We start from the raw sequence: 20,512 nt of genomic DNA, 5'->3' as shown, positions 1-20,512 counted from the left end.
CCTCTTACGATTTTTGATGAAACTCTAGTACCAAAAATGTTAATATGCCGTAAATAAGAAATCTTGTACGTGCGTTATTGGGATAAACGACAGTATTAGTGCTAGAGATACAAAATAAAAATAAACAGGAAGCTCTACTGCAGTAGGAAGAGATTGTTAATCTCACTGAGCTGCAAGTGCTAGTCTTAATTCCAATACTCATTCACAGGAGTTAGAAAGTGTGATTTCTTCTAGATTTTGTAAAGGTCTAGTTTCTTGTTATCTTATAAATTAATTTTTAAGAAATTATTGATCATACCAATAAATAATGGCTCTCACAAATTAGTTTAACTCCCAGACGCATAATACTTTATCAAACGTTTTGTTTACAAACATGATTATGTTTAAGTTCGTTTTTTATTGCAATGAAATTCCCTAGTAACAAAAATATGAAATACTGCGTGTGTGTGTGATTTTAGTGTCATACTGCAATTACCTTTTTAACGTGTAATAACCTAAAAGGCTGGTAAATTTAAAAAAAAAAAAAAAAAACTGCTGTCATTTGTAGTCACATATTTCTGTGTGTTTGGACTCTCAATATCATGGCTAAGACAGAAAAGAGGAATAGATGCTGAATCTGTTACCCTGGTTCAGTTCTCTTCTGAGCTGAGCCCAATTTACTAAAATTGATAATACACCCAATGCAATCTCTATATCTGGCCCGTTAAACAATAAGACAGGTAGAAAACTGCTGAACAATCTTATGGTAAGGTACAATATTTTCATATTAAAAAATAAACATTTTATAGTATAGGATACAAAACCTACATTAAAAACACTAGATTTCAAGCAATTTTGAGCTTTGGACTGGACTCTCAAAATAACCCAGAAATACATGCTGACCCGCCTCTGAAGAAATATTTGAGGAACAATGCCTTTAGTTGTTTCTCTCTTTTTCCTTTCCTTTTACCAGTTACAATTCCCAGTCCTATATGGCCTTATAGATAACAATTGTTCATCATTCCCCAGAAGTCATGGGCAGCTTCTTATGAAAAAAAAAAAAAAAAATGCACATAAAACTTAAATCTGGATAATTTCCTCAACATAAATAAATCATATTTTAATATTTCCTTTCTCTCTCTGAGGACCCACTATATTAGCTGCATGAATGTTTTCTTTCCCCACGCAGTCTAAGAGACTGTTTCTATTGGTCCCTAACCACTCATTTCTATTCATTCCTAACAGTTAAATATTTACAATTAAAAATCTTAGAAACTTTTAGAAATGCTACATACTACCTACCAGAACAAGGGGAAAAGCTTTGAGTCTATATTCTGACCAAGTTAATTAATTAGCAATGGAGAAAAACCTTGGTCAGAAGAATTAACTATTGACAGTGAAAAGGAAAATTATGTGCTTACAACACGGGAAGGGGATATGGAGGTAGATGCTAAGATTAAGGCAGGGTTTTTCCAAATGGCAAGTCTCAGCTCACTAGTGGACTATGAAATCAATCTAGTTGGTTTCGAGTTGCATTAAAAACAAAACGAACAAACAAACGGTAAAGGTAAAAAAATCTCAGAAGTCACTGTACTAGAAATTCTAGGGCAAAGAGGGAACTTGTAAAGAGCTTCCTACATGTCAGAAACCACAACAGACTCTTTATGTACATACATAATTATATTTAATCCTTAAAAATACTTTGTTAATTAGATGTTTCCCTTCCCATTTTAAAGATGAGGAAAATTATGCTCAGAATAACTTCTTGCCTAAGATCAAAGGGCTAATGAATATCTGTGTTGGGATTCTCTCCTATATCACTCTGCTGTTCTTTCTCTCTTATACCAGATTTAAGTGCACTATTTATGGAATTCTTAAGAGAAAGACAAATGGGTGATAAGGAACTAGTTAAGCTGAGAAATTTTTTCAAGAATTTGACTCACAGAGGATTCAACCCATCAAATCCTTTATTAGTCTCATGCTCTGTTGGATAACACAGGAACTACCATGAGTGGCATAGGAGGCCACCAAAAAAGAAAACAGGTATACCTAGCGTACCAACTCTGATGAACTGATATTGTCAGCCTAGAGCATTGTATTGACAAGAACTCTGAGGCTGGTTCAGTGGGAAAGAGTACTGACGGATTAGTGATGTCTACCATGGCTGCAAGTTAGAGGAGTGGTAGTATTTGCTATCCTTGGTAAAGCTGAGTCAGAAGAGATCTGCCACTTACTGATCATGGACAATGAGCTCTCTGCTGAGTTAATTGGGCGAAAGGTAATTTGTAGTAGAATTGATCATACCCTTTGACTCAGACATTCCATTTTAGAATATACAACTCAAGGAAATGACTCAAAACAAACCAAACCAAAAAATTGTACACAATTATCTATATCAGCTTCTTACAAAGAGAATTATAATAATTTAAGGACAGAAACAAAACATACGTTAACAGTAAATAATGTTTATAGAGCATTTATTACAACGCCAGAAGGCCGTGCTAAGTGCTTTAAATACATTATCTCATTTAGTTCTTCAACCGATTCTATGAGGAAATTTTTATCATCCCTATTTTATAGATAAAAAATCTGAAATACTCAGAGATTAAGTAATTCATGCAAGGTTTCACAGCTGTACAATTAAGTGACCAGATTAGGGTTTGGACTAAGTCCACAGACTAAATCCATGGTCTTCGTCACAGAACATAAACTCTGCTCTAATGAAAAACTTGGAAAAAATACCTGAAGATTGGAAAATGATTAAGTAAATTCTACAGTTATTAAAAGTAACATATAACAGAGCAACAGGTAAAGTTTTTATGAACTAGTGGCAATCGTAAAGCAAAAAACAAAAAAAAATAAGCATGCAATTATAACTAAGAACAGTGAGGATCAAAAAAATACCCAGAATCTTGTTATGGTCATAAAACATGATGAAATTCCATATATTTTATCCTTCATTTATAGCTCTATAGCAATGAACAGATTGCATACCTTCTGCATACAGTCTTTCTGCGAGGAAAACTGCATCTCGGTATGCATAGTGGTTTAGTGCTTGCCATATAGCAGCCTGTAAGGAAGGAAAAAGAACATAAATATGTTATTGTTGTTTGCTGTGGAGTAGATTCTGACTCATGGTGACCCTATAGGATAGAGGAGAACTGCCCCATAGGGCTTCCTAGGCTGTAATCTTTACGGAAGCAGACTGTCACATCTTTCTCCTGTGGAACCACTGATGGGTTCGAACTACCAAACTTGTGGTTAGCAGCTTAACTATTGTACCACCAGGGCCCCTTGAACATAAACATACATAGGTATATATTTTCAAGGTAAGTCCTAGTGTAGAGTCTTATATATCCCTATTCAAGTGATAAAATCCTGATGCCCACAGTGCAAACTCCTTAGTGTGTTAAGTAAGGCTCTTCACACTATGGTTCCTAATGTATCTGAACTGACTCACTCAACTCTCCATGGACTTGCAGGCCTCTGTGCCTTTGTACATGCTTTTCCTTCTTTGGGGAATGTGAGCGCCCCCCCTCGTCCCCTTATTTTGCTCATCCCTAAAAGACCCAGTTTAAATAACATCTACTCCATAAAGCTTTCCTCGGTAATCCCTAGCATTTTTTTTTTTTTTTTACACATACCTCTAGTGGAACACTTACATGATATTGCAGTTATTTCTTTATGGGTCTGCCTACCCCACTAAATTACAGGCTCTTATAGCAGTGGTTCTCAACCATTTTTCATGATGTACATGGGGGACATGTTCAAATGTATGTCATCCTCTCACGCAAACTTCCCCATCTATTAGCTTTAACGGCACCCTATTGTTACCCTCTCAAGGATGCATATTGTAATGCAAATGAAAGTGAAGTTATCATAGAAATAATCTTTAATCTATTCCAGTATGTTTTTCTTTTTTAAAATTATGAAACATATCATGTAATGTATATATCAGATAGAAGTACTCTTCAGGTAATAAGAAAAAACATTTACACCCATGTAGTCACTACTCAGCTCAAGAACAAAAATACCTTCGAAGCCACCATATACCCCTACTTGATCACATAACTTCTCTCTGCCCTAAAAGTAAATCACCACCCTGGTTTTGATAATCTTTCTTTTGGTTTTCTTTACAATTTTATCCGTTTGTATATATCATCCCCAAGCAATATAACACTTAGTTTTCTGTTTTTGAACTTTAATTATAAACAATGGTGTGATGAGCACTCTTCTATTTGTCTCTTGGAGTACATGTATAAGAATCTCTTCAAACTAGGATTGATACTTAGGAATGGAATTACAGGGCTGTTGAGTATGCACATGTTCATCTTTACCAGGTACTGTCAAATTATTTTCTAAAATCATTGGTTTAATTTACACTCTACCAAAATGTCTAAGAGTTCCCATTATTCCACATCCTTGTCTACACTAAGTATTGTCAACTTTTTAAAAGATTTCTACAAATTCAATGGATGCAAAATGCTTATCTTATGCTTTTAATTAACATTTCCCTGAATACTAAAATGAAGCTGAACATCTTTTCATGCGTTCATTGGTAATTTCACGTTTACTGGTCTTCTGGAAAATGTTCATGTCACATACATTTATTGACCCTTTTGTGGGAATTCTTTTTATATTCTATATTGGGGTCAGCAAACTATGGCGTGTGGGCCAAATCTGGCCTGCTGTCTATTTTTGTGTGAGCCACAAACATTCATTTATACACTGTCTATGGCTGTTCACACATTGTAAGAACAGAGTCAAGTAGTTACAACAGAGACTCATCATTATGTTTCTTTTTTTAAATTATATTTATTACAGTATTATATTTTACATATATGTATATACACACGCACTTTTTTTAGTAAGTTTTTTTTTTAATTGTGCTTTAAGTGTAAGTTTACAGTTCAAGTCAGTTTCTCATACAAAAATTTATACACACATTGTCATGTTACGCTAGCTGCTCTCCCTATAATGTGACAGCACACTCCTTTCCACCTCAGATTTCCTATGTCCATTCAACCAGCTCCTGTCCCTTTTTGCCTTCTCATCTCACCTCTGGACAGGTGCTGTCCATTTAGTCTCATGTCCATGAGTATCATGTTATGTCCCATAGTCCAACCTAATCTTTGTCTGAAGAGCTGGCTTCAGGAATGGTTTTGATTCTGGGCTAAAGGACAGTCTGGGGCCGTGTCTTCCGAGGTCCCTCCAGTTTCAGTCAGACCATTAAGTCTGGTCTTTTTACGACACACACACACTCTTTTTAATGTTTAGCCAGCACTTTTAGAAGCACTAAACCAGGAGACCCTGGTGGCATAGTGGTTAAGAGCTACGGCTGCTAACCAAAAGGTCAGCAGTTCGAATCCACCAGGTGCTCCCTGGAAACCTTATCTGGCAGTTCTACTCTGTCCTATAGGGTCAACTATGAGTTGGAATCAACTCGACAGCAACGGGTTTGGTTTTTTTTTTAAAACCAGGAGGGGTTTCTTTTAACTTTTAGTCTATCATATTGCAAGAAACTAAAGCCTCCAATTTGATTTTTAAAAAATAAATCATCCATAAACATACTTATTTTTAGTAACAAATTACTTTTGAGATATCTCAAAAACTGATTGTGACACAACAGTGTTATCTTTTATTTTTAGCATGCTAAAAATGAACACTAGCTCATAATTTGTTCAATAATTTCACAAATAAGGGATACAAGAAAACCAGTTAATTCTAACCCACAAAAAAAAAAGACCAGATTTACTGGCCTAAAGGAGACTGGAGAAACCCCAAGAGTATGACCCCCAGACACCCTTTTAGCTCAGTGGTGAAGTCATTTCCGAGGTTCACCGTTCAGCCGGGGAGTGGGCAGCCCGATAAAACCAAATGGGACTAATGAGGCACAGCAGTCCAGGGACAAGGGCCAGAAGGCAGAAGGGAACTGGAAAGCTAGTGATAGGGAACCCAAGGTTGAGTAAGGATAGTGTTGATGCATTATGAGGTTGTTAACCATTGTCATAGGGCAACATGTGTACCGTTAAATGAGAAACTATTTTGTTCTGTAAGCCTTCATCTAAAGTGAGAACAGCAGCACAACTGGAAGAGCGTAGTCAATGTCACTGAACTGTGCATGAAGAAATTTTTGAAATGGTGCATCTTTGGTTATGTATATTTTCACACACACAAAAAAAAAGGTCAAGAAGGGAGAGGGTTGACATGTTGTGGGGTTGTTAACCAATGTCATAAAACAATATGTGTACTACCGTGTCATGAGAAACTATTTGTTCTGTAAGCCTTCACCTGAAGTACAATTAAAAAAAAAAAAACAGTTAAGATTTGGTTACCTTAATGAAGATCACTAACTAGCATTATAACAGTAATTAAAATAACATTAAAATAAGTGATTAATATGCCTTGACTATAGTAAAAGCTCAACAGGAATTTGAATGAAAAGCAAATGTTTAATAACATTGCTATTAGTATTATTAATTATAATATTTAAATTAAAAGTCCTAATAGATAACTTACTTAGCCTAAAGGTATATTTTTCTATTCCCTCAAGAAAGAATAGTAAATTACCTCAGTTTGGGGTATCTAGAGCCTTTTGTTTCTGGAGCCCCGGTGGCGCAATGGTTAAGAGCTCAGCTTCTAACCAAAACGTCAGCAGTTCAAATCCCCCAGCTGCTCTTTGGAAATCCTATGGGGCAGTTCTACTCTGTCCTATAGGGTTGCTATGAGTCAGAACCAACTTGACGGCACTTAACTACAACAACAAAGCATTTTGTTTAACCCTATTGTCTATACAGCCTACATTTTATAAAATATCAAAGATGTTTGACTTGATCATTCCCCATCCTGATACGAGGGAAAGAAGGAAGGCGAGAATTTAATATTACTTTCAAGTAAACTATACTAATACAGGCAGCATCTTTCTCACAGATCCAATGTTAGTCTTCCTAACCCATTCATTTCCTGTTACTTCAAAGAACTATCTAAAAGTTTGATACTCAAAGTATGGTCCTGAGAACAGTTAACACTGGCATCACCCGGGAGCTTTCTAGAAGTGTAGAATCTTAGACCTCGCCCCAGACCTAGTAAATCAGAATCTGCATTTTAACAGGATCTCCAGGTGATTCGTATGCATAGTACAGTTTGAGAATCACTGATTTAAAAAGATTTATTCTCATTAAAAACCTCCTTATTAAACAGAATCTCAAAGCCATAGAGGTTAAGTGTCTCATCCAATGTTACTCCAATGTTAGTAAAATAATTTCTAAATCTTCAGGTCATGTCTCTTTGCTTTAAAAGAAAGGCTTGAATCACTCAAATTCAAAGGCCTCTCGTTCATAGGTCTTAATGTTCTTCCGGGTCCTAACCCATCTCTTACACCTGTTAGAACAGTCTATATATTAATGGCAAACAATCACGAAACCATCTCGTTTGAAAATCCACCCAAACAAGGTTGGGCTACAAAGAAATCTCTCTTTAGTTTGAAACTTAATATAACTACCATTTCCCTCTCCCCCAATATTTTCAGAAGTAGTTGGCATATCCTGTAAAATGATCCCAGCAGTGTACATAAAAATATGATACTGTCTAGGCTGCCCAAAATCAGAAAAGTCCTGGAACTTCCAGATGGTTACAGACGTTGCAGTAAAGATAATTTGTTGCCAAAAATCTTGATTTATCACAACACCCCCCTAACTCATAATTTACAGAAGACAAAGGGGTTCACATAATTGTAACTTTGCCACACTTCAGTTTTCTGCCAGTTGTCATAGATGTTTCTTTGTGGAATACCTCTACACAAATTAATTCCACGATGCCCTTCAATCTCACAGAAAGAAACACTTATAAAACTAAAATATACCACACTAAAAAGATTGATTAGTAATCTCAGGATCCTCCCTATTATATGGGGAATAAAGAGGATAGGAAGAGAAAAAAGCAGAGGGTCACTAACCATCAACAGGGCCTGTTAAGGTTTGTTTGATCACTATGATTCTTCCTCAGTTAGAGCCACCTAAATAAAAAAGGTACCAAACAAGCTGTGCTAAAGAGCCAGAACCCCTAATAAAATGTTCTACTGTATTTGCTACTGCTAACTCTTTCAGAGACCATTAGCCAAGGGATCTGAGGTTCTTACTCCTTACCTAAGAATAATGGTTTGTTGGGCTACTTCTGATACCACTGTCTGGATACCAACAACATACTTAGCTATTTAAAGTATAAAGGTATACAATCACTGGTGAAGAAATCTAGGGAACACATATTAAAGGGTATTACCTAGTATAAAGATTTTTTTTTAAGTGACTCCAGCATGACTTGCCATGATAGGCAATGGGTGAAAAAAAACCAAACACACTGCTGTCAAGTCAATTCCGACTCATAGCGACTCTACAGGACAGAGCAGAACTGCCCCATAGGGTTTCCAAGGAGCGCCTGGTAGATTCGAACTGTCGACCTTTTGGTTAGCCGTAGCGCTTAATCACTATGCCACCTGGGTTTCCAAATGGGGAAGGAGGTTTTTTGTTTTTTCCTGAATTGGAGGGCTCTAGTACTCATCCATTCAATAAATGTTTACTAAGTGCAGGCAATTTCTAGACTCCAGAAGTACAGAAATGAACAATAGTTTCTGCTCTCATAGAGTACATTTTAGTGTCACTCCTGTCTAGAGCAGTGGCTCTCAACCTTGGCTTGGGGTGCTTTACCTCAGATCCACTGAAACATAATTCCTGGGTTGAGTTTAAGGATAATTTTTAAATCTTTCCACTGGTGATAGATAAGCATTCAGGGTTCAGAATCATTCTTTCACCCTTTTCGATATGTGGTTCTCTCCCTCTTATAACAGCACACTCTTTTGAAAAACCTATGAAAGCTACAGATCCCTTCCACAGAAGAAAGCACATTTGCATATACAGTTGGCCCTCTGGGTTCTGCACCCACAGATTCAACTAACTAGGGATCAAAAATATTTGGAAAAAAAAGAAAGTTTCAAAAAGTAAAACTTGAATTTGCCATGCACCGAGCACTACACTGAATCCATGCAAATGAATGATGTGTAGGCATACCCTGCTGTAGCCTCCCACCATTTCACAGATTCTCAGTCTCTCTCTAGCCCTTGCTGTTCGAGCATTGTTCGCCTTGCGTCTCTTTGTTCCCTACTTGTGTTGTGAGCGCCTTTCGTTTCTGTGAAAAAATGGCCCCTAAAAAGCAATTAAGTGGTCAAAGCAATCCCTCAAAGGCTAAGAGGGAGTGTAAAGTGCTATTTACAAAGCACTTTATAAGTATTTACATAGCATTTACATTGCATTAGGTATTATAAGTAATCTAGAGATAATTTAAAGTACACGGGAGGATGTGCATAAGTTATATGCAAATACCACGCCATTTTATATAAGGGACTTGAGCATCCGCAGATTTTGTTATCTCTGGGGGTCCTGGAACCAATCCCCCACAGATACCAAGGGATGACTGCATATTAAAAAATCTATATACAGTCTTAGGGGTTTACAGATACCCTGGTTCATTAAGAATCACTGTTCTATCTATATATAGGCAACCAAAGATGGAACTGATGGGATGCAATATTAGATGCTAATATGTAATAGCTATTCAATAAATATTGTGGAATTGAATTTAGATACTTAAAAGAGGAAAAAATATTTGTGGAATTGAATTTAGATATTTAAAAGAAAGGGGAAAAGGACAAGTTACTGACCAAGAAAGATGTGTCACTTTTGCATTAAACAAGCCCTGGTGATGCAATGGTTAAAGGCTCAGCTGCTAAGTGAAAGGTTGGCAGTTCAACCCCACCAGAGGCTCCATGGGAGAAAAGACCTGGTGATCTACTCCCATAAATAGTACTGCCTAGGAAACACTATGTGGCAGTTCTACTCTGCCCTATAGGGTCACTATGAGTCGGAATCAACTCTGTGGCCACAATAGCAACATTAATACCTTGAGGAAGAAAGGCCTGGCAATCTACTTCCAAAAATCAGCCAATGAAAACCCTATGTCTGTGATATATTTACAATTGTGTGATATATTTACAACAATGATAGGAAAAAAAAAACAGTGGCTGCTGAGGCTACTTATGTACAACCGAAAACCTCACAGATTTTGGTTCCTTGGTTTGGAAGTTTAGGGTCATGGTTTCATGGGACGTTCTAGTTAATTGGCCTAATAACATGTTTAGTGCTTCCGTTCTACCTCCTAGCTCACTGTATAGTGCCTGGGGACTTACAAGCTTGCAAGTGACCGTCCAAGGCACAACAATTGGTCTCTATTTGCTAGCGCAACAGAGGAAGGAGAGTCAGAAATAGGAGGAGGATATGGAAGGTGTGGCTAATTGCCTCCATGAACAACTGTCTCCTTTCCCATGATACCAGAAGAACTGGATGGTACCAGGCTACCATTATTGAATGCTTTGATCAAAGGCTTTATAGACAAATCCTGATCAAAAGGGGCAAAATGTGGAACAGAATTTCAAATTCTGATGGACTCCAAACTTTCTGGAGTCAAGGGGGCTGCATGAACCCCTAAGACTACTGCCTTGAAATAATCTTTAAAACTTAAACCAAAAATATCCCCTGAAGTCTTCTTAAAACCAAACAATCGTTTAGCTTAACTAATAAAAAATGTCTGCCTTGAGCATTATGTTCTTTTAAGAACTATCTACAGGGGCTCAAGGTGACAACAGCACTTCGAAAGATTAGATAGGAACTTTAGGGAGCAGTGAGTTTATGTTAATGGGAGAGGAACAACTCAGAAAAGGGGGGTGAGAGTGGCTGCACAACTTGAATAACAATTAATGCCACTGAACCTTACATGTAGAAAAGGTTGACTTGGTGTATGTTTTGCTGGGTATATTTTCAACAACAACAACAAAATAAAATTAAAAAGAAAGAAAACACTATGGATCACAATTGTCTCATCCCAGTGTGCGTGGAGCTGCCATGAGTAGGGGGCTGACTCCACAGCAGCTAACAACAATAACGACAACAACTAATATTGGTAATTCAATTTGGGTACATTTTGGACTCAAAAGGTTTTAATGGATTGATCAGTGAACTTAACCATCACTTACAGAATTTCTCCTAAAGAAAGTCTTTGAATTTATCCCCTCTTTCTAGTCCTATCCACAACAGAATCTTTTTCCTCAAAACTCTTAGTCTCCTAAATGGCCTTCTGGTAATTCATCCTGTCCCATAACTACCTTCCTCAAACACAAATATCATCACTGGGGAACAGTGGGAGGCTTGGGTTCAAATCTGTGTTCCACCACGGCTGTGTATCTTGGGCAAGTAATTTAATGTATCTTAAGTCTTAGTTTCTTCATTTAAAATACATAATTGTACATAACTCTTCATTTAAAGTACATAATTGCTCCTAGCACATGTCTAATAATTACTCAATAAATTTTAGCTGCTGCTGTCATCATCCTTTCTTCCTCCCTGATCAAAATTCTCAAACAATTCTTCTTGGATAGCCCCACAAAGTTTACCAAATAAATAGCTACAAAATAAAGCACAAACTCCTTAGTAAGATACTCATATCCCCCTTTCAGCTCTATTTTCACATCTCACCTACGCTGCCTGTTACGGATGAATTGTACACCCTGAAAATAAGTATCGAAGTCCTGGCCTGTATATCTGTGGATCCTGTTTGGAAATAGGGGATTCTTCTGTTATGTTAATGAGGTAATAGCAGAGCAGGATGGGTCCTAAACCTAATCACTTCTGAGTTATAGAAAAAAGCAGAACAGACACAGAGACACACACAGGGGGAAGACAGATGCCATATAAGAACCATTTATAAGCAAAGGAACACCAAGGATTGCCAGTGACACCAGAAGCTAGGACACCACCGGAGGAATCAACAAGGCTGAAACCCTGATTTGGACTTTTACGAATAGGAATAAAAAAAAAACAATTAATTAATTAATCTGATAAGTAGATTGAGTCAAAGTCTGACAGAGGGTTGGAACAGATCAGGCTTTTGGGCAACAAAATCTCGTACAGGTGTGATCTATAAATACCCGGATGATATTCAGATTTTTCTGGTTAACAGCCTAGAGCATGTTGTATAGTTCCCTCCACACTACTCAGATAATTTACCCTACCATCTCACTTGATACGTCTACTACTTCTGAAAAACATGCATCCACTCAGTAAACATTTACTGAGCACCTATTTCATTTGCTGTGTGATCCTGATTTCAGTAAAAAGCAAACAACAAAAAAAACCAAATCGACTTAAGAAAATCAAGTTCTTCAGGTGTGCTGTACTAAGCCTTAACATTTTGGATTTTCAGGTCTCCACTGACAAAAAGAAATTATGAATAAGCCAGGCATTATTCCACAGGCACTTATTTGGTTGCTCTCATTGTGGGTGCTTTTGTTTTCTTACCACAAAACTGGGAAGCTGAACCTTAGAATGAAAATATGTGGGATTGGCAAAGGGTGAATGCAAGGACAGGTTTTAAAATATGCTATAGAATCACTGCTATTTTAGCCTACATGTCTTCCACACTACAACATGGGAAAGAGACAGATAAAAGGTATGTGATAAACTACAGGTGTTCTCTTCCGGGAATTTCAAGATCTGGATTTAATAATAATAATAAAGGTCATTCAGAAAACAATAGGCTAATGGGTATTCAAATTTAATTTGATTCAACAGTAATGTCTTGAATGCCTAGTAAGATCTCCACACCCCAGTTCAGGGCAGATAAAGAAGAGCCCTTTAACACTAATCAAGGTGGACAAATCACTGTTCTGAGCTTTAGCTTTATCATCTGTAAAATAAGGATAAAAACAACTATTTCCTAGTTAGGTGTATGAAAGTCTAGCACAGTGCTTGGCTAAATCCTACACCCCCACAAAAACTGAACTGGTTTTCTGGGGTTCTACCAGACCAGATATGACCTAGAGTTCTGGAATCATGCATATAAGTACCTTTCAAAATGACATTAAATTAAGCAACACAGTAATAGTGAAAGGAAGATACTCAATAAACATTTACATTTTTAAGGCAGACCATTTTTTGCCTGGACTACTTTAGCAGTGTCTTAATTAGTCTCCCTGAATTCTTTCTCATCCTATGACCATTCTCTCCCTGTGAGCTTTTCACAAATCAAATCTGACCGTATCACTCCTTTGCTTAAAATCTATCAGTGGCTTCTCATTGCCCATAGGAACTTTAATTGTGGTAAAAATATATATAACAAAAGATTTGTCAATTCAACAATTTTTTGCTTGTCTAATTCAGTGGCAATGATTATGTTCCAAATTACTCCACCACCATTAACAGAAAACTCAGTGCTCCTTATAAACCAAACAAACCAAACTTGTTGCCTTCGAGTCGATTCTGACTCATTATACAACTGCTTATTTTGTAACACATAAGCCACAAAAGACTCAAATGATTCACCAGCTACCTTAGTACTACCAATTACCGGGAAAATATGACACACACACACACTAAGGCCAAAAAGTCCTAGAACTTTGAATTTTTTTTTCTGATTTTTTAAATTAAAAAATGAAAGGGGGAGGAAAAAAAAATCATTCAAGGGACTATCCATTTCTGATTTAAAATCAGGCTTTGCTCAGGACAACATTGCTCCTTATTGCTAATTCTTAAAAGCATTAGAAAAAGATATTGACAGCAGCCAGCTCCAACTTCCATGAATCCCAGAAGTAAAACTTGCACTTAGAGAACACCACATACTGCTTCCATCACCACTGTGCTCAATCACCTTTAAATTCCTGAATGATGGTATCTCTTGTAGGGGTATGGGGTGGTGAACAGATTATTCTCTAAGGCATTACAAATTGGTAGTTGATGATAAACAGCGCTAAGATCAGCTCCCTGGTTATTCACTTACCTCTCTCCAACTGCTGGTGTGGGCCTCCCCCTAAATGAACAGCACTCAGTGCATCACCTCTAGAGTTCTACAAATCAAAGAGTTCTACACATTAAAAGCCACATGGATGAAATGCTGCTAAAAGAAAGTTATGAAGCCAAACAGAGCAATGCCCTCCCGCCAAAAAAAGTTTAAAAAAGAAATTCTACTGATTAAATTAGGAGTTACTGGGTGGCACAAACAGTTAAATGCTCAACTACTAGCCAGCCCACCCAGAGGCATCTCAGGAGATAGGCCTGGTGATCTGCTTCCAAAAGTTCACAGCCTTAAAAACCCTATGGAGCAGTTCTACTCTGCACACATGGGGTTACCGTAAATCAGAATTGACTTGACAGCAGCAAACAACTGATTAAAGTAATGGGTTAGCTCTAGGTTGTGTTTATTTAAAAGATTAATAAATCAACAGAATAAAAATTAAATTACTAAGTTCCTTACTTGCTAGCTCTTCTTAGACCTGAAATGGCAAACTTCTACAAGTTGTACAACTAATTCAGACTTAAAAGCGACTACTATAAATTTTGGGTTTATTGTTGTTGCTGTCAAAAAAGAAAATAGCCGCCCTTTTTTTAGACTATAAAACAAATAGGTGATAAAAGCTTTAGACAATATGACAAAGTATAAGAAAAAAAAAAAAAACAGTGGAAATTTCATGTTGTAAATCACAACCTAATTTCTAGAATTCTAATTTACTTTACATTTGTATCAGTGGTTCTCAATCATCATTTTGCCTCCTAAGGGACATCTGGCAAGGTCTGGGGGGTCATTTTTGGTTGCCACAAATAAAAGGAGAGTGCTACTGGCATGTAATGGGTGGAAGCCAGGGATGCTATAAAACATCTGACGATATACAGGACAGCCCCCTACAACAAAAAATTAGTTTGCCCAAAATGTCAATAGTGCCAAGGTTGAGAAATCCTGGTCTATATTACCATGTAACTGGGTTATTCTACTAGCCTGTATGTCTCCCTAACTCTGCCTCTTCTCACTTTCCCAACAGTCCCAGATTAATCTTCCTGGAGTGTTGCTTTAGTCACAAAATTTTTCTGCTCAAAAACCTATAAAGGCTATTTATTACCAATACATTAAATCCAAACTCCTCAGCCTGGATGGTAAGTCCCCTATAACCTGACTTTACCTAGCTAACAAAGCTTTATCTCCTTCTGCTTTGCAATTCCCACCCTAGTCAAGACAACATTTTACTGCTCTCTTCTCCCTGACCACCATTATCATTATCAACATCGGGCTTTTGCTGATGCCACACCACGCCAGGAATATTCTTTCTCTTCTCTACTAATTCAAACCCTTAACAACTTCTAAGGCTTTAAGTTCTACTCCTTCAAGAAGCCTTTATCATGTTTTCAGTCTACAAGGATCTCTCTTTCCTGAACTGCTTTATTATGACCTGTGCAATCAAATATATACTGACTTGCAGCATCATCCAATTGTTCCCATGTAGCATTCTTATTTTCCCAACAAGATTAGAACCCTCAAAAGATTAATAGGAGTTATGTCTCCATGTTTCTACTCAGTGATCCTACAAATATCTCCAACTTAATTTGTTCAAAACAGAATGTTTAATTGCCCCCCTTCAAATCTGCCTCCCATTCCCATCCAAATAAAGGATTCTCCATTTTTAAAACGGTACCACCAAAACAGAATCCAGGAAGTCATTCTGGTTCCCTCCCACAAACATATCCAATCAATTTCCAAGTCTCATCAGTTCCACCTCCAAAACATTTTTCAAATTCATCTACTTCTCTCCTACCTCTTCTACTCCACTCCTACCACTTTAGTCAAGGTTACCATCATCTCCAAGATTACTGCTTTTATTCCTGCTCCCTCTATTCCCCACCCCACATTACATTTCTTATAGTCACACAGATCTTTACATATATATCAGATTATGTCACTCTTCTGCTGAAAATTCTCTGTGATTTCCCACTACACTTAGAATGGAAACTGAATTCCTTACCTCTGGCCTCTGCTTACCTTATCATTTGCTATTTCCTTCTCCCTTACTATGCAACTCCAGCCACAATGGTCTTCTTCCAATGCCAAGCTTTGCTGTGTCTTAGGGACTTTGCACATGCTATTTTCTCTGCCGTAATGTTCTTCAAATTACTGTTCCCTTCTCATCCCTCAGATCTTAGCTTAAATGTCATTTCCTCAAAAAAGGACTTTCCTGACACCCTTTTTAGAGGTTTCAAAATGTCTCTTATACTCTTTTATGCTTAGCATATAGCAGGTGTCTATCATATTCTTTCAAATTTGATTTTTTCATTGAAGCTGCTTTTTAACTTTTTGCTGCTTTGCAGTACCTCTTTTAGTGGTCCAATTGCAAACCTGACATCTGGGCTTATGTCAGATCCCTTCTACTAAAATTTCTCACAAAATTCTATCTATAGTGTCCTTATTATCACAGTATGTAATTATTGATTTGTGAGTATTTGTCTGATGTTTTTCTCTTCCTATAGAACACAGGCTCAACAAGGGCTATGTCAAGACACTAGTCTCTAAAGGCATTAAATTATTAGGTACTTGCAATAGCTTTTTTTCATCCCAAAGCTTATTCTCTCAGTTTAAGTCCTACGTCGTATTGTCTTCAAGATACTATATTATACCTAAATATAAGGTAATCTCTCATTTCCCCAAAGAAAATTTCAAAATCAAGTGCATTTCAGCCAACTTGGATATATCAACTTTTAGGAATGTAGATCAAAATCAAATGTTAATATATTAATTTAGTTACACACAAAATATGTTTCAATTTTTTTCTACTCTTACTACATAAAACAATTTTATTCAAACTCTTCACATGCATCTTTGACATCGGTATCTGTTATCATTAAAACCACTTTTTTAGTCATCTAACACAATCTTCCAGAGCACATCACTCTCAATTCTAAATTATGTGAAATATGGTACTCTGAATCCATGTTAGATGCTGTCCCTGGACATCTTATCCCAAGCTAAAAGTACTCCCACACTATCTAGTGATCTCCACATTGTTATCGTATATACAGTACCCATGTACTATACCATACTCCTTATCAAGGTGATTTTTAAGGCTTGTTTAAACTTCATCCAACACTTTGAACTATGAAACGCTCCCCCAGGAACAATTGTTAAATCTATATGTCTTTGCCTTTTTATGAAAAACCAATTTTGTCAAGTGACTTTTATAAACATCCAACTTAGTACTGACTAAAGTCATTTAGGCTAATGTGCCTTCCTCAAACAGTTACTATTAAAAACAACTGATAGAACTTCTGCCTCATAATAGGAGAGATTTTTGTAAAGACTCAAATATAAAGTAACACTTTTCTATGAGAGGTAACTTGGGGGAGGAGTGATTCCATCGTATTTAGGCACATATGCTTATCAGACTGGCTCTTCCAAGCTAAATCTTTAAAGAAAAAAAAAAAAGTAGAAAATATTTGCTCATCTTTCCTCTCAATTTTTTCCTATGTTGGGTAATACTATGAACCCTGAGGCATCCCAAGAAAGGAAACAAAGTAATTTTCCAATGTACTCCCCCTCCTTCCCAGATATATGTAATCGGTTACAGTTTTTAAAAATATTTATAAAAACAAATCATATTCATCTGTCCTATTTTTATTCTCTTCCACAGTAATTCTTTCCCATCTTCAGCACTATCCTTCATCATTTGATCTTTATCATCACAGCTAAAGTTGCTTGCTCCTCTCACTGCTCAAGATCCCTTCTTGAGTGGCTTCCTTTTATACTATAAATTACAACCATAATTCTCACCTAGTCATATTCCAAAACTCATTACCACCATCCCAGAATGGACAAAGCTAGTGGAGGGAAAAGAACTTAATTTGACTTTTAATCCTTAATATCTAAGTGCATTACTGCTAAGAGTACTTTAAGGAAATAGAAGAACCTGACGGGCACTATCTCGGAATAGGCCACATATTTCCTTTCTTTTCTATGATTTTATACAGGTTGGTATTATTACTAAATAGTGGTTATATGCTATCAATGAAACTAGTTTAACACTTGGAAGTTTTTGGGGCCAGAGAAAGCAAATGATAAGATAATAATCCCAAGGATATGAAATGGAAATTAAGCAATGTAAGTATTATGTTTAGCTATTTAAGAAAGTACAGACAGCAAATTCTAATTTCATGTTAGGCCCCAAAAATTGTTTAAAAGGGACTCTTTACCGGTAAGAGGAATATGAATGGAAAGAGATAGCTCTGGAAGCAATAGTACAACTAACTCGTAAACAGGTAAATTTCCTAAAATAGAATCCCACAATACATCAATTCAAACACTAATAGCTGCTATATGTAATGAGCTAGAGAAGAAGGCAAACTAGGAGAAGTGAGTATTTCATGCTGTGAAGAAAAATATGCAAGTAGTAATGTACTAAAATATTTACTACTAGATATCACAGGCCTATTGGGGACAATATGAAGTAATTTCTAAAAATCAGATCACTTTATAACTCTCAAAGAAAATTCACTACTCAATGACAGCAGTTGATAGAGGTCAACTCTTCTGATCAAGTCAAAGATCACATGGTGGGTTGAAAAGTCCCCCAAACCTGGTCCATCACCAAGGGACACAAGATTCAGTTTCTTTGATGGCAGGGGGAAAATGACCCGGCACTGCATCACACACTTAAAATCCAGTTGGGTTTCTTTGATGCCAACAGAGCACTGTGCATCAAAGCATACCTTGGTATGGTAAGGACAGTGAAATGAATGGAAAAGCCATTATTAGTCTTTCGTTTCCCACTTTATAAACATGCAAAATAAAATACTCCTGACCCCCATCACGGGTAATGAGGGGGGAAAAAAAAACACCCCAATTTGCTGTTTCTACCTCCCTCCCTTTTGGATAGGTGTTCGCACCTCAGCACTGGCCTTAGAGTTCTCTTCTCAGACAACTGTCCTGTGGAAAATCCACTGAATGAGAAAAGCAACGTGGACTAGAAAGTCTGTTAACCAAAACGGCAATCAGTATTAAAAATACCGATCTTACCCTCCCCTTCCACTCTCTCACGTAAAACAAAAATAACCCCCGCAAACTTGCCCCACCATTCTGAGGATCATACAAGCTCTCATCAAACGTGCTTCTCAACCATCCTTCAGGCAGGAGAGCACCTGGGGCGAGTTTTCGGCCCCTCATCTCTCACCCCCGGCCCGGCCAGGCCACTAGACTGACAGGAGGGGCTGGCCAGACGTTGGCTCCGAGGAGAAAGGCGGTATTAACGCCGCACCCCGCTCAGATTAGGGCAGAAGTAATGTAGGACCAGGAGTGTCACGGCTTACGTTGCGGGCAAGGCCGCCGGACTGACGAAAAGATAGGCAGGAACCGGCATCAAGGGAGGCGGGAGAAGCAGCCCGGCCTAGGCCGCACCAGGCCGCGGAGTGGCCATACGCTGCTTCCTGGCCGAGGCTGCGACCCAAGCTTCAGAGAAGGGGTTATCATTACCTGGACGGGTTCCTGCAGCACCGTCATCCTTGAGGCTCAGGCCCACTTTCTGCAGTGCCTCAGGCCCCCCCCGTAGCGGCTCCAGCCCGGCCAGCCCCGGCTCATTTAAACTCACCAGCGACCGTTACCGGGGGATGGGGGAGGCCGAGCGATTGCCGAGTCTCTCCGAGCGGGACACGGAAATACCCGAAGTGAAAAGCCGCAAGCAGGAGCTAGACGGGAAGGCCCGAAAGGGACCGGAAATACCCGAGGAGAACTGGGGGAGGAGGAGACCGTTGCCGGAAACTGTCGATGATTACCGGAGATTACCGAGAGCGAAATTCCCCATCTCAGCCACGCCCCTACCCACGCACGCCACGCCCCATCGGTCACCAGGAGGCTGGGCCACACCCAATCGGCAACCAGCAGGCTGGGCGGGGCTTGACGGAACGGAAGGGGAGCGTTACGTCGCGGGGCTGCTGTTTCAATTCGCCGCTGAGTTCTTCTGAATTAATTGGTTTGCGGTAGTTTTAAGCGAAGAGTAAAACCCGAAGAGTTTGGAGCTGACATTAATTAAGAAGTATTTGTCTCTTGAGTTTAGGTAATTCATCCATTCCAGAACCAGAAGTAGTCACTCTGTCCCAGCTCAGAGGGAAATCGGAAGAAATTTGGAAGGATCGCCAGCCCGAAGATTCAGTGTGGCCTCAAGGAAATTACGGTGTACTTAAGGGAAAGGCAATACAACAAAGAGCTCTACATTATATGATGCTCATTAGAAGTGATGTAAAAACTCAGAGGAGAGGGAAATTAATTGGGGTTGAAGATGAGGAAGGTTTCATGGAAGGACAAAAGGAGATTTAAACTGGACTTTACAGGATGGGTAGATTAGAAGAAAAGAAAGGAGCATGTAAGTGAAGGGAAACATATCAGTCTGGTAAGAGTTAAGGGATTAACTGGAAATAGTTACCTAGATGATCAGATAATGGAGAATCTCAAAAGGCATAATAGGAGAGGCATTCTCATCTATTGGGAAGAGCGTGGGATTGGAAATCCAGAGCTGGTTTTGAATTTCGTCTCTGGCACTGACTGGTTTTAGGTCCTTAGGCAAGTTACAACTTCTGAGCTTCTGTTTGCTTGGTCTGGAAAAAAAGGTCTAAAAGAATTATATGTA

General features: G+C 38.1%; 1 protein-coding gene across 9 annotated transcripts in view; it reads right to left on the bottom strand.

The window, feature by feature from the left end:
• CDC27 (cell division cycle 27) overlaps positions 1-19,494 on the bottom strand; it is a 72,190-nt gene extending 52,696 nt beyond the window's left edge. For 2 of the 9 annotated variants that reach the window (XR_002823715.1, XM_004374247.2), the window contains exons 1-2: positions 19,363-19,487; positions 2,974-3,049 (exon numbers count right to left, since the gene is read on the bottom strand). Coding sequence is in view for 8 of the 9 variants with exons in the window: in XM_004374247.2 (XP_004374304.1) it covers positions 2,974-3,049; positions 19,363-19,389 (103 nt within the window). In the remaining variant the exon portion in view is untranslated. Of the gene's footprint in view, positions 1-2,973; positions 3,112-19,362 lie in introns of those variants that run through there. The other 7 variants (XM_023729386.1, XM_023729388.1, XM_004374248.2 and 4 more) reach the window with 7 other exon arrangements.
• Between the last annotated feature and the right edge of the window lie 1,018 nt (positions 19,495-20,512).

The sequence above is a fragment of the Trichechus manatus genome, unplaced genomic scaffold (genome assembly GCF_000243295.1).
Source record: "Trichechus manatus latirostris isolate Lorelei unplaced genomic scaffold, TriManLat1.0 scaffold00028, whole genome shotgun sequence".
In the NCBI taxonomy this organism is placed as follows: Eukaryota; Metazoa; Chordata; class Mammalia; order Sirenia; family Trichechidae; genus Trichechus; species Trichechus manatus.
Note: the sequence above shows the minus strand (reverse complement) of the source record. Positions and strands in the feature narration are given on the sequence as shown.